Genomic DNA, 18,910 nt, shown 5'->3' with positions numbered 1-18,910 from the left:
CATTCCATTCTTAACTCTTTTGAACCATTTTTCTGTCCTATTCCTAAGAGGACCTGCCACTCTGTTGTCATTATCAATCCCTGTTCATAAACCATTTCTTCCTCCACATTAGCTCCTCTGCTGAATCTGTTTTTGGGTTTTATTATTGTCTTCATTCTATTGCAGAAATTTTACAGCTCATTTGTACAGCTCTTAGCATCTCAGCATGGGATAACTTCACAACTAAATCTTATTAAAGCTATTCACACAATTCCTATGGACAGGACAAGGACCTGTGTTTCTTCATTAACTTGTGTGGAAACTCAGCTGACAGATGTGTCTCTCAAGTCTCCCCCTCTTTTCTTGGAGGAACTCTAGCTAGACTTGTGAAGACTAGAAAGCAGCAAGTGAGATTCACTAGGTTATGTGAGAGAAGTAAAATGGCATAAGAACAAAATGGACAAAAAATTTAGCATTTAACAAGGGCTCTGGATGGGAACTAAGATACTTGGTTATAAACAAGTCCAAAGATGACAAGTCAGCTCAAAGAAAGATATGCAGTATGCATTATTTTAATGGCTTTGTCTAGAGACAAAGGGCCCCTTCTTTTGAAGGAAAAGTTATTCTCTGTGTGTACCCCATACAACCCAATCTTGCCCATTATTCAGGCTAGAGTAGCCTGAGTGGGAAGATGATGCTGGCTGACCTCTCAGTGCCACACTGGAAAACAGCTTTAAGCACTGAGCTTAGAGGTCTTTTCAAACCTTAATGGTTCTATTACTTGCCTATGAAAGTAGTTTTAACAAAGGTTTATGTGAAATGCAGAAGGGAAATCAAGAACATGGCAGAACTCATTACACTTTCATGATGAGAAATTTCCCCGTACTTGCAAGCACAAGTTTCACTTGAAAGCAAAGGTTTCAAACCTGCCTGCATAGGTATTTCACACTAAGTTCCACTGAAAAAGTAAAGAAAGTAAAAAGCTGGTAATGCATAGCAGCCAAGTGATCCCTACACAACTGTTGACTCTAAGCCACCCCAAGAGAAAAGCTTCTTGGGAATGGCAGAAGTGTCACTATTTCACACAGTCTTGCATGAACAGACTGCATCAAAACATTTCCTCTTCAGTTCACAACATCTGCAATTCCTTTTGGTAATTCCCCCTTTTGTAATTCTCCTTCTGAGGGAGAGGAGGAGGGAAGACCTCTCTTTCTGCTGTCTCCAAGCAAGTTCCAGTCTTCAGTCCCAGACCATTCTGGTGTTGTACATGAGTGTGTATTGTGGTCTCTTCATCAGGGCAGCAAGGCTCAGTGCCTGCTTCCCTCTCCAAGGAAGAGAATGATGTTCACCACTATGGCACTGACCGGAGACGGTGCTTTAAATTGAAGTAGGAACTGCCTGATCTGCATCTTTGAGTAGCCAACAAACAAAATCTGGCACTGAAATTCATCTGCAGGATGGGTCGTGAAAGGGTGACTTCAGTGCCAGTTTCATAGTAACCACCAGGGAAAAGTTTCCCCAAAGGAAAAGAGGGAGTTCAATCTGCCTCCTTTTCTTGGCTTCCCTTTTAAAGAATACAAATAAGCTTCCTGAAAAACAACAGGCCTTTTGATGAGGTAATAGTTTTCCTCCATGTTTTTGTTTGTTTGTTGAAAACACTTGGATTTCACAGGAAGAAGTAACAAACACAACTGGGGATCAACTTCGTTAAAGAACTCTAAAAATCAACAGGACACACATCTCTTGCTTCAGCCACTAAACTGGATTGTCTCACTGGCTCGAGCAAAACTGCTGAATTATTTCCCTAACAAAAGAAAGGCGCTTTTAGGTCCTATAATCTCATTTCAAATCCTTTTACCCACTCCCTTCTCTTTTTGGCCTTGAAATTGCAATCCTCTTTCAGGACTAATCTAGGGACTAATTGGTGCCAGCACTCCAGTTTCTCTTGCCATTTTGTCCCCTCTCTACCGCATTGTTCAGGTGCCCAAAAGGACAGCAGGCCAGGGTTCAGCGCCCCTGTAATGAGTCTGTTCCTACAGACTAACTGTTAATAATTAGCAGGAAGCATTTTGTCTTTAAATTGCACAGCATGAGCAGCACAATTTCACTGAGCCAGAGAATTGCTTCACTGTGGCTGATGAAGCTCCCCAGGTTTGTGGGTGATGTGCAGGCTGGAGGGCAGCGTGCAGGGGGCCAAGCTGCCCAGCTGGGCACACAGGGTGGCACAGGCAGTGCCAGCCCCTCCAGAGCTACCCGTGGCAGGAAGGAGGGAAACGAGGAGCAAAGTGCTCACATCACCCAAAGCAGCTGCCAAGGAAAGCATCAACGTGATGGGACTGAGTTGGTGTGGTGAAAGGACAGTCTGAGTTTAAGAAATATTCCAGAACACAATTCCCTGAAGAACAACAAGTAAAGAGGAGATTTAAGAAAGTCTGCTACTCTTCAGCTCATGACTGTATTTGCAGGTAGTGCCAAAAAGGAACAATTACTTCTCTTACCAAGGGAATAGCAGTGTTGACTGTTTTCCATTTTCTGAAATTTTCTCAGACTTGCAGCAGACTTGGAAGCAAAATTAGTTTTTCTGTATTTGGAAACTTCAATCTAGAAAGTGCATTAAAACAAAACCATAAAAAAGCTGTTTCCAATGGACATTCATTTCCAGCAAACCTAAGGCTAACCCTGAGTTTTGATTCAGGCAAAATTTCTTTGCTTTTTACATCACCAAACGTACACATTAAGTTTTGACATTTTGATATTGTATAGTGCATTCTACTGTCGTGAAGCTGAAGGTCAACACAAGAAACTCCACCTGAGACACACACTGCTTCCATCGTGCCCCAGCAGTGCTCTGCAGTTTAACCACCACTGGGACTAAATCCACACTCTGTTCACTGCTGTCTTCAGACATCTATGAGGATGACATCATGAAGAACAGATTAGCATCAAAACAGGAAAATGATACAACCTGCTTCACTCTCCTGAAAGATGAACACTTCTTGTGGAGCATCAGTGAGAGACAAGCTGTCAGATGCTGAGACTCCTGCAGAAGTCAACACACAAGACACTCAAGTCTCACTCAATTTAGGGAATCTACCATTACTGCAAAGAGACAGCAACAAATACACATGAGCAGAAAGGAATGCTCAGCCAGCATCTCACTACCACTGGAGAAGAACACAGTTTGTCACTGCAAGAACCTTCTGGAATGGTGTGGGTATGTAACTTTTACACAGTAAGAACACAGCATTTATCTCTGGTCGTAGAAATTGATAGCAAGTATGAACACAGACCTAAACTTAGTGATGATTTTTCTTCATTTGCACCATAGCTTGAGATCAGGTGGTGTCTCAGCGGCTCAGTTAAGATGGGTAATAAGTAAATTCTGCACATACTGCCATCCTTGGAATGTTAGATTTTCCCACCACACTAAAGCCATCCACAATGCAAGACTTTGCTGGGGAATTCATATTATAGATCAGCTGGAATAAAGGCATTTAAATTTTCCATGTCTTGAAAATGCAGTTTGCAAATGTGCTCGGGATCCATCACTGATTTCTGTTTGCCTTCGTGTGACCAATTTCAGACTAAGGGCTCTCCTCAGGTCATCCAATTCAGCTTCCTGCCAGCAGAAAACTCTTTCCTACAGGCAATTTTCTAGAATTTTATTGAGTCTGCTTTTCAGCACTCTACGAGATGGATTTCAGACAATCTCCCTTAAGGAACTAATTCAGTCTAGTAAGTTCATTATTTGCACCTGGTCAATGACCAAGGGAAGATAATCCAGGGTCTGTGTACTTGGCTCCTTCTCATATGCTATTAAAATGGGAAGTTTTCCATCCCACTGTCAAAATCTGTTCACAGCAGCAATACAACAGCAGCAGAGAGACATCCCCCTGAAAATCAAGTAATTGTGTCTATAGAGAGATATTATTAACTTGTTCATGGCATCAAAGCAACCTCCCTTTTCTACACTGCAGTTTGAAACCTGGTAATCAGAAGATAACAGGTGAAGACCAGTTCCTATTGCCAGTCCCCTCCCCTCAGGTCAGTCATACCTGGGTAGTGTTTGCCTGCTCCAAAGCACTCCTAATGCCTGTGCCAGCCCAGGCTGCTGCACGGCAGCTGCATTAGAACACCAGGCTGAAACATGCAGCAGAATGCCAAGCTGTGCCTTGCAAATGACCCTTTTTCTCCAAGCTTGTGAACTCCAAGGAATCAGGAAGCTGAGGTAAAGCACTTTTCCCCCTCTTTTTCCTGGCACTGGAAGACTTTTCAATAGCACTGAAGTAACTTGAAAAATCAGGCTTGCAAGCCAAGAAACCTTTAAGGCAGGTTTGTAGCACACACCCACCAGACTGCAACAGTCAATACTAAGCACAATGATGCCTCCATGCTCTTCTGGAAAGAATGTCCTCTGGGACCCAAGCACACCATAAATTTACTAGCACAGCACTGTGCCATCTCAGTAAGATTATGGCTCAGTGATGAGTTCTCACTGGTAGGAATATTTTAAGAAAGCCCTCGTCCTTGACAAGCCCCAATACCTCAAAAAAATTCCACAACAAATCACCAGGATCACACTTAAAGCACAATTACACAAGTGTCTTCCCCAGCACAACTAAGAGGACAGTTTGCTATTCAACGAGGGCAGCAAAAGCATCTTAAAATTACTTTGCCAGGAAGAAACAAGAAAACACACCAAAAATCCCCCAACAAACCTCCAAAAGCCCAAAAGCAACACTGTGCTGAACAACCAGGTGATTCTGCTCCAAGGATCTTCAAAGCTTCACACAAACCAAAATCCTAAAGCTCTTGTTCCATGTAACTACAAAATAGAGGGCTCATCAATACAAACTGCCCTATTTTCAAAGCAGAGCTTTGACAGTGACATCCCCAGGGTGACAGAAAAGGACCAGCTCCAGGAGGAATTTCCAGTTTCATTTTCCCCCCAAATCTGACCAAGTCTACTTCTACACATGAAGTCAAAAGCAGCAAAATGTACTTAATAATCAAAATATCTACACTGCTTTAGCAGTATAGCTGACTGTGGCTCTTAAACTATCATGGAATAAATGTGTTTGTATAAAGCCTTCCTTTTACATTTTATTACACTTGCAAGTTGCAAAATAAAAGCTGGCTACTCCAGAAGCTTTGTTTGTTATTAATTCCCTTACGTTTAGAAAATTATTTCATTCTAATTAATTGTTTTATTTATTTTTTAATCTCATGAGAAAAATGGTCTTCTTCATCTTTCATATGCAAAACAGCTAAAGAGAGAACAATTTTTTTATATAGAGAAGGAACTCCAATTAATAGAGATCTTAAATACGTGGGGAGCTGTTATGAATTTTGCCATTGATCAGACAGCTGCCTGAAAAAAAAGTGCCTTTTCAGGAAAGTTACATAATTAAAAGTAACCCAATTCCTTTTTGCTTGTGTTTTTTTCTCCATCTGCTTATCTAGATTAAACATAAAAATTAATGAAACACAAATGATGTCAAATTTGCTAAATTTACATTTCTCTTTCATATACTTTTACTGGACCTGCATCCTGCGCTTCCATCAGTTATGGATTTTCAATGCTCCACGGACATTTGAAAGCACTGTTACATTTTTAATAACCCAACCTTCAGTATCTGCATTACTAAGCAATTCATTTTCCCAAATTCCATATATTCTGTCTTAAAAAACATCACCGTCACCACCATCACAATAGAATAAACCACAGGATTCAACACACTTCTAAACTAAATGGAAGTGCCAAAAGGAGAGTCTGTTCTAAGCATCTTTAGCTTTTCAAACTAACCTAAGGAAAGTCTCCACCAAGCCTGTAACCACTGTTTCAACAGAATTTCTTTTGGAAGCATATATAATGGAATTGTGATAAAAATAGTTACAGGAAAAAAAGCAGTGAGAGGCGTAGAGCTCTGCAATATTTATACCACCCAGGCAGACAACACAGAGAACCCATCAGTGAGGTTAAAAACTGCAGCACACAGAACAACTGACAACAGCAGTCAGGTATAAGGGGCCATAAGAAACAAATGCAAAACCCCTCTAGCTGCATAAAATTGGACACTGACTACTACCTTTAAAAGTGAGCAGAATAATAAATTACAGTTATTCTACTCTTACAAATAAAGTCCATGTTGTCCTGATTCTAATACCAAAAATATGTCATACAAGCTAATGAAAGAAAAATTGAACAAGTGCACGCATGCTGCAGCCAGCCAGGAAAGAAACACATTTACAATTGTATTAGCATGACCCACTGGCTGTGCTATCTCGGATGCTTTAAGGGCAGAGCAATAAAAAATTACCATACATAACTGAACCGCTCATATGAGCTGCCAGAGTGAGTACTGGCAATTAACAGGAGGGGACTGTCAACAAAGCAGGAATGAGTCAGGATGTAAAGAAAGGAAAGATCTTTTATAAAGCTCCGATCCACATTCTCATCTGAGCTGGCCAACCTCTTCACCAATTTGCCTTTCACAAAGGAATAAAGGATCTGAACGCATGGAGGTGGAAACCACGTTTCCCTGTAAACAGATACACAGGTGTATGTGACAGTCCAGACAACTTCACCCCAGGGAGAGCTGGGCTGCAGCCCCACCCACGCTCCTCTCCTGGTATCCCCAAGTTACTCACCAACAACAGAGTTTGCCAGTCACACCGCTGGCACAAACCCTCTGCAGATCAGTTGTCTCAAACAATTCTCCCACCACTGTTCTCTGAGTATTTGCTCTTTTGTAATGAAAATAGGTCACCTGCCCTAAAACAGTACATTTTTGTTTTAAGTGCAAGAGAGAACAGCTTCCCTGGCAGCCAGACTGTCTTTTGACATAAAAAGTACACTGCAGTATATACACATATCTGTGCACAGAAACCCCAGCGATCTGCACATTTATTACTAAAACCATTTGCAGTCATAGGGAAAAATGCCTCAGACAAAATGGGGAATCTTATCAAAAGCAGAACAACACAAAACCCACCAAACTGGATGAAACCCACAGTCTGTTTAGTCCATTTATATGACCTAATGCCAAAGAAGATGAATTTTTCACAGAAAGTGGAAGAGCAACATAACGCAGCACAGTAAATTTGTGCTCGCTTCTACAGCCCATGTGGACTTGAAGTACTGGAGAGATTGATTTAAATGTAAAAATCCCACAAGAACTAGAATATTCTCCCAAATGCATTTGTATTAACTGTGGACATAGTAATTAAACACAATTCCAACTTCTGTGGGATTATCACTTAATCATTAGCCTCAACATTCTCCTGTGGTAGGCACTAAGGTTCCGCTAAGTAATTTACAGCCTGCCCCTAAGCCTCCCATCCCCACTCTTTCAACCAGTAGCAAAACAAACACACACACACAAACAAACAAACAACAACAAGAAAAACTCCTCAAGAACCAAGGAGAAAAATGCTGCATTTTACAAACAAAGGTTCACAAGTCAGAAATATCACAAATACCACCAATGAGTACCACACACCTACAGACTCATCTCAGGGATACCTGGAATGGAAAGAAAGCCAACAAGAGAAAACTCCGTTGAATTCAATTTCTTGAAATCTATCTAAAACATGGCCTCTGAATTCTCACTTGTTTACTGCTGTAACAAAACTGCCTGACAGAACTATGGGGTTTCCATAATAAAGTCAAAAGATCTGTGAAAAAACACACTACAGAAAATCAAATATAACCTCCAGAGTTTCAACAGAGCTTTACTGAGAAAGAATAACAAGTGCAAGTGCTGAGTACTTCTGTTTAGCAAGGGGAAAGAGGAACAACCATTTTATCAAGTCACTGTTGCACTGGACAGGCAAAGAGACACACCTCTCACCCTCCATTCTTTTACTCCAGGACAATGAGGTGGTAAGGAAAACAATTTCACTTCCCAGGCTCAGAGAACTTTGAGGAGAATAGAAATTTCTCTTCTAAGGACCTTCCAACACCTCCAAACCCCAGTTTTTATATAAGTACTTTATTCTGATGAAACAAGCAGCTTGATTTCTCCAAGTCAAAATTCAAAACCCAAGTGTAAAGAAGTTTTTGTATTAAGAAAAACTCTATGCTTTTTGTTCCAAAAGTTCAGTAAAAGGTGGTTTAATACAATTTAAGCCCTTTCTGGTTTTACTCATTTGAACCCTGGAGACTCCCGAGAAACGAAACTCTAGCAAAACCCGCAAGTTTTACTCCTACAAAAGCCAGTTCCATCAAAATAGCAGGAGTATCATTTTTACTTATGATCATACAGAGGGCAGATTCACACACACTGAAAACTGGATACACAACATGAACCCAGGTGCTAGAGTTATAAAAGCCAGAAAAAACATGGTCAGTAATCACAATCTGCATGAGACAACTCCAGTCTTGAGCTGAGGATTTCTGACATCAGAAGTTAAGTCATACCTGACAATGACAAAAATTATGATTCAATCATTCAAATACTATAACAATACTGTAACAAAGGAAATTATGACAAAATGTACTTTCTTTAAACAAATTAATAAACCTGCCTTCTCCAGAAAGGGTATCAAATGATATAGAGGTACAACACCACCACTGTACAGCACCCTGTATATACACATATGCATACAACACACATCCCAGAAAAAGTGAATTGGTCAATAAAGGTTCAAAAGAACTAACCCACTAAAACATCTTTTGAGCTTTTTATCTAAAAAACATATAGATACGGAAGAAATAGGAGATCTGTGCTTTAAAAGAAATAATTCACAGAAAGACTGATTGATACTTTGGGAAATACTGGGTTTAATACACACAGGTATGAAATGCAACTGCAGTTTCTTTTAACTGTACGCATAAGATAACTGGAAACACTATTGGAGCAGATGGGTGAGCCTTATAAATGGGAGATGAGGGAATCAAGGAGGGAGATTTCGTTCAGAACAAGGACCAGCTGCTCTGCAAGGTCCAGTGGCCCAGGGCCCAAGCTGATGGTGCACCATGCAGCTCAGTTTTGTACCTCTGCTGGCTAACACACGGCCTGATGGGCCCCCTCGATCACCTTGTTAACATTCCCCACAGTCATACTGTGAGCAGCAATGAAATGTGTCCCTCTTATGCTCTGCTTCCCACTAACATCATGCAGAGAAGAGGAAATGGTTCTCACTGGCCATGCTCCCCTCCTGGGACATTCCTCTATGGACAGCCAGGATTTTCAGTAGATCTGTCACCTTTTCTTATAACCTGGGGAGAAGATGTTTACCTGCAATCAGTTCCTACAGCTCTTGGACTCAAGTGGACTACTCCAAGTCTGCCAGGGCCTTTGAACCTGTGTGCAAAACTGGTATTATCAAAGAAAGATTGCATACGGAACTAATTGGTTACACAAATATTCAGAGTTTTGCATAAACTACAACAGCTGCCTCACATTTTAAACATGTTTTCTATTCCCTAAAATATATTAAAATGCTAGGTGAAATGATGAAAGGTCCACACAGGCTTTTTTTTAAGACAGAGCTGCAATTCTTGGAAATAGTCAATGCCCCTTAACTTTGAGTTTAAACAATTATTAAATATACAAGAAAGAGTTAAATTGCAGCATGCCTTAAAATCATAACCATTACACATGAAGCCATCCCTTACCCATTGTTTGAAAGATTCAAGTTATCTTAATAATTTTTACTAGTAGTTCATCACTATTAGCATAACATTAAGAATTGTTCTATGAGCATCACTCTTAGAACTACAAACAATGTGACTTTTCCTGTCAATTTTTTTTTATACAAGCACCAAAGGAAAGCCCAATAGCTAATAGAGAAGTGAAGAAAATCTAAAAAAAAATACAAGAGCATGATTAAAACTAAATGAAAAAAATTAACTTGAGTTATTGAAATACAAAAAAACCTTTTCATAATCCAAGAGCAGCAAGTGTGACACACTGTGATACTGTTTGTGGCTTCCCCAAGCTTCACAAGTCTGTTTTCAAATTGAGAAGTCAGATAATTTACATGGCTGTAACATTATATGATTAACAAAGATGATGCTCATGGTGACCACTGTTCATTGCACTAATACTCCTACTTGAGTCTGAATTTTCAACTCCTAAAACTTCAGTGAACTGTTCCTGAACGCTGCACAGGCTTCCCCATGCACACAAGTGCTGCAGTGTCCCAGTGACGCAAGGGCTGCTAATGGGACGAAGGGTGACAGATCCTGCACTGCCCAGGGACCGAAGGTGAGCTGTCCCTCACACCCTGTGCGTTTTGCTGCACCCCACAGCTCCTGCACTGTGCAGCCCTGCCCCACCTGCACCAGCACACACTCCAGGGGCAGCAAGGAACAGGGATGAGGAGCTGCAGAGAAACACAAGCACAGCACCCACACGCTTCACGTTCCTGCTGCCAGCAACTCACAGCTCTGTCAATGAGGCCACTCTAAAAACTTCCATAAGGAAACACCCAGGCCCACAGAGGGTTTTACAAACAAAGTAACAAAAATTTCAAAACACATCCCTACACTTTCTTTTTCCCATGAACTTAGTGGAAATATCTACGGTACCATTCCAAGTTATCTTTGGAATAAGGCTATATTTATCTACAGAAGGCACAGAGGAGGGGAAAAAGAGCCTAAGAAGCCAAGTAACTGGAAAGACTGCTCACAAATGGAACCATGAAAAATAACAACATAAAGCAATGAGCTGGTGTTTGCCTGGCATCTAGAGAAAGATGACAGACTAAGGACTCTGCTTTACAGTACTTTACCAAAAGTCTAAATACATGCAAACAAAACAAAGACTCAACCAAATCTTCATGTATTTGACATGTAAATGGAAAAAATGACATTTCTTCTTTCTGGAGGTATGAACGAGAAAGAATTGAAAACATTTCAGTTGAGAAGGCTCAGAAGCATGTGACTAATTTTGAGAGGAATGAAGATGTGATTAGAGGGTCATTTGTATTTCTACCAGCCATTCCTGCATGAAACTATGTTAGAGAGATCAGATTCAGACTTTCTCCTCCTCTTTTTCTGTCCAGGATCTGTGGTCAGCTTTCTGAATTTATCCTTCCTCCCTACACATCCTTCAGGCTGTAAGGTGTAAAAAAGAAAAGAAAAAAAAAAAAAGAAAAAAAAATAAAAAGAAAAAAGCCTTTTTAAAAGTAAGAAGAGTTGATCTGTTTTGTTTCCTGAAACTATATTCAGTGGGATCACAGAAGTCTAATGGTTAGAGAACTGATAAGAATATGATAGAAACCAAGCCCTGGATTGAGAGATCCTCAAATATTTATGCATTTCTCAGTGCATTCACTCCACCAGAAGTTCACTTTGCTGTTCATACCTGACACCAAACTAAACCAATATTATCTAACTTGCCAGAAAACAGAAATAAAGCAACATAATCCCATAGTATAGATGGTCTTCAAATTAAGGCATGTGATAGGGGCAGAGGGCACACTTCAGAAGAACTTGCATTCTCTATGATCTCACTAACTACAAAACTATGAAAACAAAAATTCCCTGAAGACTCCACCTTAACACCACATCAAGAGAAGAAAACTCATTGTGACTCCATACAGGAAGTAAAATAGATCATTCTTGATAAAGTGGTTGTAACATGCACAGAAATTAATATCAGACTTCCCTATGATCAGCTTCATTTCCTATCAAAAGCACAAACAATAACACAGAATTAAATCCACACTTCCAGACTGCAAAGGACAACCAAATCATGTCTTTTCTACAAGAGACACCCTGAAAGTCTTTTAGTGAATAGGAAAAGGTTGTTTCACCAGCATCCCCAAATGGTCACAGATCACATCTGATCTCAATGTATGAAGTGTACAGATAGGAGGGTGCTTATAATTTGTCTAATGTGATAACCTACAACTTCCATGTAGCTTCAGTAAACAAGTGCGAAAGGTGGAAGCAGTGATGGTAAATTCAAAAGCTGTAAATATTTGAAGGTGTTCCTCCAGCAGGGCTGCACTGCTCCCACTGCAGGGCTGCACTGCCAGGGAGCTCCCACAGCAGGGCTGCACTGGGCTCCGACTGGTGAAGTGGGAGCAGGAGGGCAGGACTCAGTGATAAGACTCTGTGCTTTCAGCCTTAAAATAGACAAATGCAAATGAAAGCATGCCCAGGTCACCTCCCCTGCCATTTACCACAGAGGCCACAGTGATGGCCATCACTTTCTCACAGTGATTTGTAAAACTTGGATTTTCAGGAACAAAGCTTTAGCCACCAGGTTTCACAAATCTTTCTCTGTGTCTCTACAAATAAATTTCAGAAGTTAGATAAGGGTTTATAACCACAAAGTCCCTTTTTCTAATCTCAACCTTGGGATAAAGAATATTTTTATCAGAAAGAGGTATCAAAAGACAAGACAATGGAGAAGTGATGAATGTTTAAGGAGCTCATGGCTTGTACTTTCACTTAACCAAGTGTATATCTATAAATATATTTCAAAGTTGCTATTGCCAAAATAATTGTAAAATTTAAGAAGAAACACATTAGTCTAACACACCTATTTTTTGAAACCAAGGAGAGCTCTTCCTTTGTAATGATGTGTATCAGTGTTAGTTTGCTCTTGAAATTCATCATAAATGAATGCCTTATGACACATGCTTGAATTAGAAGAACCAGATAAAAACCAGATAAAAGGAGTTTTATTTGTTGTGAGTATTGTTTTTTAAGAACACACATCCAAGCCAATTAAAATTAAATAATTCACCTTGTGACATTTCTCTTCTAACAGCTTACAGGTAATCTTTGCCCTGAATCGAAGCAGCAAATTCAGACAACTGCAGTCTGAAGTTCATTCTTATCATTCTCAACACAGCAAGGTTGCCTTTTCCCCCAAAATGTCTCCTATACATGGAACCCAGTGTAGTCCAAATGTCATGGCTTGAGCCATTTTTATCTCAAATGATACTGGTATAACACTCACTCAGCCATCCAAATGAATGGGTTCACATCATGAAACTCCTTCATAAAAGGTCCATTCCTGTCACATTTATGTAGGATGCTCTACTGAAGTCATGAAACTGAATTATCTGATGCAATTAATTTAATTCTGTTCAGGAAAAGGGGAATTTGTGTATTCAGTAATCATCATGCTTGGGATATTTTTACAATGCATTCCTCCACTCTGTGTTCAATTCTACCCTAAGCTGCTTATGCAGATATTAAACAAAACATGTGATTCACTTGTGCATCTTTATTCTTTTAAAACATCTGATAAAGACAAGGAATAGGTCAATTTACCCCTGTGGAATTTCACCAACTGACCTTTATTCCTAGAGCCAGGAATAATATTGGCAAATTATCTGGTTCCAGATTTATTTTATTAAGCGACATAGCTTCTCTTGGTTGTGGACTTCCATTACATAAGATGGCCAGACAGCAAAACCTCTGCCACCCAAGGATTTTTTTCTAGATGTACTGTCTTCACCATAAGAAAAATTCTCCTTGGAATTTGTTACTATGACGATGGGTAGCTCTGGAGATCTGACTGTGGTGGAATGGATTTACATTTTCTACCCCTATTGAAGTCTTTGTACACATGAGAAAGCAATCACTTACACATGGGATTACTGGTTTCTTCCAAATGCACAGGGAATATTCAACTCGTTGAGAATATATTGGAAATTTATTCAGAAAATTATCATGTAACTGCCAATCCAGAATTAATTCAAAAGTCACTGATAGGCTAGACCAGCTTCATGTTGACGTTTCACCAGTCATTAGCAGTAGAATGAATAAATATTTTAGAATACTATGGGGATATTAAGTTTGATTTAACAGTGGAAATGCTGAAAGATAGCCAAGTAGGAGTAACAGTGAGACCACAATTTCTTCATATAAAACCTGGCCTTTGCTGTATTTGCAAGGCATTTGCTCCTTCAACCACACAAGCTCTTTGTTTTATGATGCAGTCATTACAAGGAAGACTCCAAAGCACTTGGCAGCACAAGCAGTGTAGCAGCACCTCAGACATCCCACGGGCTCCAAGGAGAAAAACCTTCCCTTCCAGTTTTGGGACTCACTTGTCAGTATTGCAGTAGACTCCTCCTTCTCCCTTGCCCAGCTACACTGGGCAGTGCTGAAAGCAGGTAGTGACTGAAACCCACTTCTTAAATCCCATACTGTCTGGCACCTGCCAGTAGTCCTCTCTTCTCCCACGCATGAAAACAGGCTGTGAGGTTCTGGACACACACCCCATTGGAAGAGGGCAGCACAACCTCTGCCCAAGGTCTGTGACTCTGCAGGCATCCTTTGCCACACACAGCAAGCAAGGAGCAGCAGTGGGCACAGCTGTGCAGGATGAGGACAGAGGAGCAGCGGGCACAGGGCTGTGCAGGACGAGGACAGGGAGCAGTGGACACAGAGCTGTGCAGGATGAGGACAGGGGAGCAGCGGGCACAGGGCTGCGCAGGATGAGGACAGAGGAGCAGTGGGCACAGGGCCGTGCAGGATGAGGACAGGGGAGCAGTGGACACAGAGCTGTGCAGGATGAGGACAGGGGAGCAGCGGGCACAGGGCTGTGCAGGACGAGGACAGGGGAGCAGCGGGCACAGCTGTGCAGGACGAGGACAGAGGAGTAGCAGGCACAGGGCCGTGCAGGATGAGGACAGAGGAGTAGCAGGCACAGGGCTGTGCAGGATGAGGACAGAGGAGCAGTGGGGACAGCTGTGCAGGACACAGTGTAGCTTTGCCCCTGTGCACTCCCTGACACCCAGACAGGGTGTCTCTAAGGGTTCATCCCTGCAAGGACTACCCACAGCAGTGCTGCTGCATTGCTTCCTTCAGCCTAGCCTAGAAGAGCTGCCCATGTCATTGCTCCTGCTGCCAACATCTGCCACCAAATTACACAGTGGTTCTGGCAAACCCAGCCCACTGAGTCAACAGTCACTTCACCCATAAAAAAATGGGAGTCCTCTGGCTTTCAACTGCATGTGTGTGCTAGATTTTTTTGTTTGTGGGGATTAGAAGGGATTCAAATCTCTCAATTTCTATGTCAGATGTGCATTACACTTCTACTCAATATGAGAATTTATCAATAAATCTGGATGAGCATTAATTAAAGTACTCTTTAAAAGGCAGCAGTAACAATAAAGCAAGGGCCAGAAAACATGCTTTGTTCAAATGCACAAATTACAGTTTTAATCCATTACCTAAATTATTTATCTGTCCTTCTGCCAAGTACAGTAGTGAGGGGTACTTCCACAGGTCGTGCTAGGGACAGTGTTTGCCCAGCACCCCCCAGAGCACAAGGACAGCCGAGCTGCACCGCCTCGGCACCCTGCACCCCTGGTCACGCTCTGATTTCCAGAATAAAATCCAGGGCCCAGGGGCATCCCCGGCCACCGGGGCGATCCCCCGACACAACAGCGGGCGCAGGGTCTCCATTGCCAGCGCCGTGCCGGGATCGCCGTTACCGCGGCAACGGCGCGGCCGAGCCCGCGGCCCCGTGAGGCGGCAGCGCCGGCCCGGCCCGGCCCGCGCGTTGCCGGGAGACGCGCCGTCACCACGGCGACCATCACGCTGCCCTCCCTCCCGCCAGCCCCAACACTAACGCGGAAAAATAACAAGAAGCACCCCAGCCGCCAAGGGAGCCGTCAGCGCCACCGCGCAGTCCCGCCGCTACTGCGGGCCCTGCTGCGGCCGGCTCAGCACACCTTCCCCGTCCTGAGGGGGAAGCACGGGCCATGAACCGCAATCCCGGCCCTTACCGGCATCGAGGAAAACGCAGTTTGCCAGCCTCAGCACCTGCTTTCCTGCTTTGCAGATGGCAGCCATAGATCATGTCTCTTTGCTAACACTGGTCATAAATGAATGCCAGATCAAAAAAACCAGCAAAATGAACAGAAAACACCACCCCATGTCTGTTTCACTGAAGCAAAGGAGAAAATCCAGGCTAATCCTAAGGGCCACCACAAGCACCCATCCACCACCAAGCGCTGCTCAAGGCACCTGGGCACCAGCTCAACCTGGTGGACATCCTGGGGCTGCACAGGCAACATCAGCCTCGGCTCTCCCAGGAGAAGAATGAGCCCATCTCCTCTGAGAGAGGGAGGGAATCGGGCTTTCACCAAAGGGGATAAGTGGGCACTTCAGAGCTCTCCATTTGCTCATCTGCATTTTTATTTCAGGCGCTCCTCTGCCAAAGGGCTGTTGCAGGAAGCCCGCAGGCTCTGCTGCCAGCAGGGCCATGAGCAGGCAAAAGGTGCCCCGGACACGCTGAAGGGGCCAGGCCAGACCGGCGCTCCCGGGCGTTCCGCACTTGCACATTCCAAACTGTGTCCCTTGATCACATTTAGTGTCTTACCCAAGAATCATATTCAACATCGCAGAAAAACATTTAGAATTGTAAAATGCATCTAGTTCTTACCTTTGATATGCCTGAGGAGATGTGGGAGGTGTATTGAACACATGCGAATATGGGTGATAGGGTGTCTTTTTCAAAGCCTGAATAAGATTTTGTCTATATTCTGGGTCTATACACCACAAGGACCCCTTTCCAATACTCTGCAAAGAGAAAAGAATAAAAAAAAAAAAAAATCAAACATTTGATCTAATGGCATAGCCATATTTATTTAGCAGTTTTTGTCAGAAAAAGCAGTGACTTTGGGTTTTTTGTCTGACAAAAGTGAATATAACTTTATGACTGTATGATTTAAATCACAATTCTGAGGGAAAAAAGAATGAATGTTTGGTCACTCTTTCTCCCCCTCTCTCTTGTTACTAGTTAATAGGATTTAATAATATCTGGCAATTTTCCAATCACCTCATATTGGAAAAATAAGAAGCTACAGTTAACCGTTAAACAGAAACTTTGAAAAGAAGTATCTTGGTTTTTGAAGTAGTTTTCTTTTCCTTTTGCTGTTATACAAACAGAAACAAGGCTAAAAAGGAGAGGGTTAAACACCCTAGCAACTGTTTTAAAAATATAAGGACTTAATCCTCCAACCCACATGACATCAATACCATTATACTACAAGAGGAAATTAATCATCTTTTCTCCTCAGAGGGGAAAAAATACCAAAAAAACCCAAAACAAACCAACGAACCAAAACTAAAAAAAAAAAACCAAAAAAACCACCCACAGTATAATCAGAGTATAACCATTTAAGTGTGTTGTGAAATTGTGATCAGCTAAAACAACAGTTACTGTAATTACCCTTTCTGGACTCAAGGAACAACACCAGCAGTTAATCTGTAAAGTAAAGATTACACTAAAATTCAGTGTTTATTCTGCAGTTACAAGCAGTGCAATTTCATTTCTTGTCTCAATCCCATCAGAGGTCAAGCTGAGGATTTTGGATTGTTTTGTGTGAGTTCTTAAACAAACATGAAAACTGCCTCAGCTTCACTATGAAAGCATATGGAAGGATAGTTCAGGAGCAGTCTTGCTCTGCTTGATCATACATAAACACAAACACAAATCCTAGCTGTTGACTGAACTCAACTGACAGGCATTCAAGGCATTATGCTATGACTTTTTGGTAAATGTTGATGCTTTCTGGAACAGGTGGGGGAGGCTGTGTTACTCCTCTAGCTGCTTTTCAACTCAGGACCATCCCTCTCCTCTGCTTCAACTTCTATCAGTGAAACAAAGCTCTCAGTTAACGTTACAGAACAAGCACACACAGACACAGACACAGACAGCATCACAACCGAAGAAGGACATTATTTTCTTAAACCATATAGAAGACCAAAACCAGACACCTGTTTCCTTTTGAAAACTTGTATCCTTGCCCTACCACTTCCTAAGTGCTCCTCTGCCCCACGGACAGCTTTAGGATACACAGTGCAACATGCAAAGTGCTTACAGAGAGCAAATGTGCACTAAATTCTCCTCCCCAAAAATAAATGAAAAATAAATGAAAAACAAAAGTCTTCCCCAATGTCCCTGGATGGCTTTGTGTGCACCTACAAAGTTTCCAGCACCATGTGAGACTTGGCTTGAAAGAAAAGGAGAGCAGCCAGCAGGAGCTGTGACAATCTTCTGTCAGAAAGAAGCAGGGCTGCAGGCTGCTCTGGTGGAACAGGAGCATGGGGTCAAGACTCTTCAGGATGGCTTGCAGGGTTCAAGCACATCCATCATTTTACTGCCCACAGGTGACCCACTAGGAGGCCACAGAGGCCACACTAGGAGCTAGAAGATGTCTAAGGAGAGACATCTTCCAGCACTTGAAATGACGCAAGGTTCCAATATGGCCACAAAAGCCCAAGACTAAAGGGCTAGAGAGAAGCAAGCAAGGCTCTGATCTCAGCAAAGCACTACAGCCAACAGCTGAGAGATCCAGTGCTGCTGTCAGCTGAGGAAGCTGTGCACCACAGTCCTCACACCACTCTGCAAGGAGGAGGTTGTTATGCTTAGCCCTCCTAAAATATGGGACAATGAGCCAGACACATGACAAGGCCAGTAAGTGATTCTTAGGCAAAGGACAGAGTCAAAAATAGAATTCAAACATCCCAAATTCCACTTCCATGCTCTATCCAAGAGCCAGACTAAGAACATAAAATTTCCTTTTAAGCAAGCAATGAGCAAAACTGGGAAAATTTTTCAGAAAACCTTTGCTGGATTCCTTACTTCTTACAGCATGGGATAAGCTTATAAAAAAAGCTACACTTAAATACCATCTACCTTATTTGTACTTACTGGAACACAACACATTGTTTCCAAACTTCTCTGTTTTTTCATTTACTTCCAAGACAGCCTTGTCACCTACCTGGAAGATACTACTCCCCAAAACCCATCAGTCAGTCTAAGCTGAGGGCCTTACAATATGAAGTCACTACTGAAGAGTGACTTCAAAACCTTTCATTACTGTTAAGATAAGTTTGTGTGGTTTACCCATATTCTTGCAAAAGCCAAAAATAATCTCACTGAAAAACAGGAACTCTGACAAAAAATATTGAGAAGTACACTCCTCGTTAAAAAAAACACTG

General features: G+C 42.0%; 1 protein-coding gene across 8 annotated transcripts in view; it reads right to left on the bottom strand.

The window, feature by feature from the left end:
- Positions 1-18,910, bottom strand: part of FOXN3 (forkhead box N3) — a 201,719-nt gene that overhangs the window by 81,429 nt on the left and 101,380 nt on the right. For all 8 annotated transcript variants that reach the window (XM_074542499.1, XM_074542498.1, XM_074542497.1 and 5 more), the window contains one exon: positions 16,347-16,483. In XM_074542499.1, coding sequence (XP_074398600.1) covers positions 16,347-16,483 — 137 coding nt within the window. The remainder of the gene's footprint in view (positions 1-16,346; positions 16,484-18,910) is intronic.

Source organism: Zonotrichia albicollis, chromosome 6 (assembly GCF_047830755.1).
Source record: "Zonotrichia albicollis isolate bZonAlb1 chromosome 6, bZonAlb1.hap1, whole genome shotgun sequence".
Classification (NCBI taxonomy): Eukaryota; Metazoa; Chordata; class Aves; order Passeriformes; family Passerellidae; genus Zonotrichia; species Zonotrichia albicollis.
This window is presented reverse-complemented; position numbering and strand designations above follow the sequence as displayed.